The sequence below is a fragment of the Dioscorea cayenensis genome, chromosome 15, assembly GCF_009730915.1.
Source record: "Dioscorea cayenensis subsp. rotundata cultivar TDr96_F1 chromosome 15, TDr96_F1_v2_PseudoChromosome.rev07_lg8_w22 25.fasta, whole genome shotgun sequence".
NCBI classification, from domain to species: domain Eukaryota; kingdom Viridiplantae; phylum Streptophyta; class Magnoliopsida; order Dioscoreales; family Dioscoreaceae; genus Dioscorea; species Dioscorea cayenensis.
Genome location: NC_052485.1, coordinates 8,900,933 through 8,906,853, shown reverse-complemented (window position 1 = coordinate 8,906,853; position 5,921 = coordinate 8,900,933). Strand labels below are relative to the sequence as shown.

The 5,921-nt window shown below is 36.6% G+C and overlaps 1 protein-coding gene across 1 annotated transcript; it reads right to left on the bottom strand.

The window, feature by feature from the left end:
• Window positions 1–1,761: 1,761 nt before the first annotated feature.
• On the bottom strand, window positions 1,762–2,739 carry LOC120277670. The gene is made up of 4 exons (XM_039284526.1): window positions 2,679–2,739; window positions 2,374–2,570; window positions 2,035–2,286; window positions 1,762–1,911 (listed from the first exon to the last, which is right to left on the bottom strand). Exons 1-4 carry the CDS (start codon window positions 2,737–2,739, stop codon window positions 1,762–1,764), a joined length of 660 nt encoding a protein of 219 aa, XP_039140460.1.
• Between the last annotated feature and the right edge of the window lie 3,182 nt (window positions 2,740–5,921).

Below are 5,921 nucleotides of genomic sequence, written 5' to 3'. Positions count from 1 at the left end.
TGCCCAAGCTGAACTAGAAAACTGGCTGAAGTCTCCTTCCTGCATAATTTTTCAATGCTTGCCTTGCCATCTCCATCCTCACAGAATTTCACACCCTCAATTGCATCAAAACATTTCCCTTGCTCAAAATGCAACTCCATCAGTAGGAAATTTCTGATAATTTGAAATAAAATATCAAAGTTTCACTTTCGTGAAATACACATCAGAAAATTATGAACATATAAGCTATAACAGAAATTATGAACATACAACAAAGTTGATGAATTCACAGAAAATACAACAATTTTTAAAGAAACTCCCATTGTTGCTTAAACAACATCCAGCATCCCCAAAACAAACCCAGACATCGTACAACCTCTTACACAAATTTTTTTGCACAAAACATCATAAATAAGTAACATTTTAAACAAAAAAAAAACCTGGGTAGGCCAGCATGACAATACCTTCCTGCAAGCCTGAACTTCATGCAGTCCTATAATTCTTCTCAGCAGTGATGAAAGAAAAGCTTGGCATGGCTTAGGCAGTAGTAAGAACGACAATAAGCACATTCATGGGCACATGTTCTATCTTGTAAAAACAACCGAATGGGCCAAAAGCTATACAAGATGGTTGCAATGGTGGCACTTTGTGGCTTCTGATTACCTCGCCACACTTGTATAAATCGGTTAAACACAAATAATGTCATGAAAAAATCATGTAAGTTGATGAATTCATAGAAACTGCAACAGTTTTTAAAGAAACTCCCATTGTTACTTAAACAGCATCCAGCATCCCCAACACAAACCAAGACATCGCACAGCAAGCACCCTTACACAAAATTTTTGCACAAACTATCATAAATAGGTAACATCTTAAGTAAAAAAAAAAAAATACCTGGCTAGGCCAGCATGTTCATATTAGCAGTGATAATACCTTCCTGTAAGCCTGAACATCATGCAGTCCTACAATTCTTCTAAGAAGTGATAAAAGAAAAGCTTGGCATGACTCAAGTAGTAGTAATAGCGACAATAAGCACATTTATCGGCACATGTTTCTATCTTGTAAAAACAACTGAAGGGGCCAAAAGTTATACAAGATGGCTGCAATGGTGGCACTCTGTGCCTCCTGATTGCCTCGCCACACTTGTATAAATCGGTTAAACACAAATAATCTCATGAAAAATCATTTAAGGCTGAAAATAAAATAATACAAAACCTATACAAAAACCTCGACATTCAGACAATTGAAACAATAACGACAATTTAATGCTACCTTGACATTGAAGCAAATCAGATGTGTAATGGCTACAAAAAGATTGGCATCGAAGTGCCCCTTATTTTGCCCCGCCAGTGCTCCAATTTGTACTTTTGTGTCATATTATAGAACTGCGCCTCAGTGCAATGTCGCAAATTGCATTTCATTGTTGCCATCCTATCTTCACCTGAAATACAAACAACAAAAGAAAAAACAAACAAAGGCATGTTAGTGACAAGCACACATATGTCCAAACTATGCAAAGCAACATAAAGATACATAGGTTTAGATAGACATACATATGGCCATAAGTTCATGAAGACACATGCACTAACAACATGAGATACAGAAAGCCAAAACATAAGATATGCATGAATGGATGCAAGCAGAGGAAGGTGTCCCATGCTACGATCATCCATCTCAAAACAGGAGTCAGTCATGATGCATGAAATGCACAAACATGCACTAAAAACATTAGGTACTAGAAGCAAGGATCAGTTAAGTGAGGCCGATGCAGTAGGTGCTGAATCAATCCATCCTGGATAGAAAATTTTCAATCCAATCCTTCCTCAGATCCATGTCCTTCACTATAAATCCTCTTGCCTCAATCTCACAAAACTGCTGAAAATCAAACAACTGAACAAGTTCCTTCTTTTGAAAACCATCAACCTCCATAACCTTTGCATACAAGCTCTCTGTCCAATGTGTGAATTCTTAATAGCAGATGCCATTTCTCCCACCACAAAAATGAGATCACCCATCATTGAAGGATTTTTTGAACCCCTACTTGAACGTTATGACCTTGGGATAGATGAGGTGACAAAGCTGCTCACAATAGGTGGGGGTAGAGTTCGCATCAGCATCATCATCGCTTACTACTGGTTCTTCATCAAAGTTGTTGATAATGTTGCCTTCATGTTCCAAGTTATCCCCCAAATCAACGAACACAGAAGTTGCATAAATGCCCGTTGCATTGTCCTCACCACATATAACCCGCAATGCCTCATAATGTTCAATTGGCTTGTTTATAAAAGGCTTCGCTACCGGGTGGGCCTATATTACAATGGCATACACAACAGAGTATAGATATAAACATGCTTTTATCATACTAATATCACCAATAAAGTTGGACCATGTTACCTCGATGTAGGTTAAAGCAACCATGGGATCAAGGGTGATAATCTTCGTGGCATCATCCCAACCTGCACCACTGAGATCTCTCACTTTCTTTATCTTAGCGTATCGTGATTTCAAAGTTCGATAATGATTTTCAACGTTCTCGCCACTGAACTCAGTATTGAACCTAGAGTTGACAGCAACAGCAGGAAAGACAAATGCTGCTCGTTTGAATGATTTGTCACATTTCAGCCCTTTTCTTACTTGTTCCTATAGAAGTGGGATCAAGAAACTATCGTATTCACTCTTCCATCACTTATTAGGTGTACTGCGTTTGCTGCCAAAAGCCTTTGATGATGACTTCTCCGTTGCACACTCAATGCCCTCCATGGTAGATGGAATTCTATTGGAAAATTATAATTATGTAAGATTCTTATATCTATCTGGTGTAAACTGCTGCATGTGCAAAACCATACACATCCATATTCATATCATGAAATCAAATGAAGTATGTGGACAAGAAGACAAGCATCCATGGAAAAAGAAAATTATGAAACAAGTGATTCATGGAAAAAGAAAAAAAACTGCTACTTGATTATAACTATTTGTTGTAAACTGCCATTTGATTATATCATGACACCAACGTAACACTTGCAACATTGAATAAAAATGGGATCAATAGCAGACAATTGTATGTAGTAACCAAGATTATATCATGACACTAGCTTTACATGAAAATAGGAATTTAGAAAACATGTGAATCATGAAAATAGACAAAGAAACTATTACACTATCAAGCATGAAAACAACAGAAGACAGAATGATACAGTCTCCAGATGGGAGTAATACAGAAGACTCAAAAAAATTGGTAGTAATAGCAGAAGACAAAAGAATATGTAAAATTAGATTATGTCATGATACGAACATAACATGGAATTAGGATTTCAGAAAACAAGTGAATCAATGAAAAAGAAAAGAAACTATGAAATTGTAAAAGCATGGAAAAAACTTGAAATAACAAGGGAAGCATGGAAATAATCGGCAGGTGAAAAAAAACACTTCAAGAACTGAAGCATTTAATGATAACATGTAGTCTAGACATGCTAGTATAATGAAACAAACCCATGCAGGAAAAAATACAGCCAAAGCAAACAGGCAACGATAAAGATGTTCGCAGTACTACAGTTAACAAAGTAAGCTTTTGATAATCACACAAAACCACTATAAATCATCCACATGTCGTTCGCTATCTTGTCTCTAAGTTCAATCCATTTCCGATTCTCTTCCCGTTGTTCTCGCTGTGATCGGGGCTGTGATGACATGATTTGCTCATCATGTTGTGTGCTTCCTTTATGCATCAACATATCGTTTGGGTCGACACCTACTATATAGTTATGAACTACGCAACATGCAAGAACTAATTAAACCTGTGTCCTGAAAGGGAAGAAAGGGTGTGATGTAAGAATCTTGAAACAATTTTTCAAGATTGCGAAAGCACGCTCTACACGAGACCGTAGCATCGAGTGTCGAAGGTTGAACAATTCCTTCGGATTTGTTGGCGCCCTTTCACTATGTTCTTTCAAGTGATATGTAACACCTCGATACGGTGCTATGAACCCTTGCATAATGGTATAACCAGCATCTACAAGATAATATTTCTTACAATAATGACACCTGTCAATTGTTCATTCGTGTAATATTTTAATTCACTAGTATTCGGATTCCTACCTTCCATCAATTTTGATCCTTCGGATTGTGGTCTTGCTAATACATTTTTTAGGACAATGAAGTCATTCGCTGATCCCTCCCAACCCGCCAAAATGTAAGTGAACTACATGTCAGGGTTCACGACATCCAACACATTTTGGGTTGGGTCTTTACGACCACGAAACCGAGGCATTTCTTCAAGGGGGACGGACGCATCAATATGCGTCCCATCTAACAAACCTATACAGTCCTACACAAGAAAAGTATATGAAGGAACATGGAACGAATGATTAAGGGGAAATTATTAAATTCATGTTATATGTCAAATTTACTTACTTTGAAGAATGGATACCAATTGGGGTTAGATTCAATTTCTGGGTGACAATTGGAGCTAGGGGAATGAACAAAATCATCTCGAATGGCACAAACAGCTCTGAACACAATTAAATATCGACTAATCATTTCCCCAGATCGAACAAACTCAATTCTCATGGTCCTATTTTTTGTATTGTGACCAACAATATGGAAGAACATGGCTAACTGTTCCTCGGCATATATATGCCGCGTGTCGTTAAGGAGGTGCTTGTCACGTATGATCGGTGCTAGATGCATAAAAGGCCCTACATCCATCCTAAGATGGCTCACGCAATAGTCATGACCACTCCTTAAAATACGCTCCATATGTTTTTTCCTAGTCAAGTCTCGAAACATGGATGGCTCCTTACTTCTCCCTTGCCTAGAGACATGCATATCCTCAATTAGGCAGGCAACAACCACAACAACGGTAGTAAACGTGGCAACCAACGGCCTTACACGGTCATTAATAATCCAGCTATACATCTACATAATTAAGGATAACATTATTGATATGAACATGCATCTACTAATTGAACTCCGTACACACCAGTCAAGAAATTGCAAATTATGCCAGGAAATAAATCAGAAATAAATGAAACGTTATATAAACAAATCCCTAAAAAACAAATAAAAATCATTTATGAATATTGCAGAGGTAAAGTAGCAGAATATAACTAGACTGAAAGATATTCGTTGAAATATCATAAAGATCTCTGGGGACAACAACATTTAAACAGTCCAGATCATGCTATCAGTACATAAGGAAATAAATGAATAAAAACAACATTGACAGAACATGCTATGAAGATGGTTATAAACAACCCAACAATAGCATGCTATGATAAGAAATAAAAAATTGCATGTTATGCCAAGAAATAAATCAGAAATAAACGAAACAAAGTGGAGAACACAACAGAATAATAAAACACAACAATTTATGGAACATGCTATGAATAACACAACAGACGAATACAATAAATTCTCAATTTCTTATTCTTGAACAAAAACAGAAACCTCGTATAAAAGAAAAATCAGAAACCCTGCATCCAAGGGGTTTTGACATAGGAACTTTGGTTCGTGTTCTCCAAGTCAAAGTGCAATGTTCTCTGTACCAAAAGTATGAAGTTACTGGACCAGGCTAGGCCTCAAAACCAATGGTAAGTTAAACCAGTGACTTTATGTGAACTATAAACCCTCGTTCAAATTATGAATCTGGCAAGGAATCCAAACAACAGAACAATAGCAGGCTATGATAAGAAATAAGAAATTGCATGTTATGCTGAGTAATAAATCAGAAATAAACAAAACGTGTTATAAACAAATTGATGGACACAACGGAAAAATAAAACAAAACAATTTGTGGAACATGCTATGAATAACACAATAGAATAAACCAGTATAATAACGAATAAGAAATAAACCAGTATGAAATGGAAATGGAAATAAACCAACATGAAATAAACCATTATGCTATGAGTAACACAACCAAATAAGTAAACGATAACATG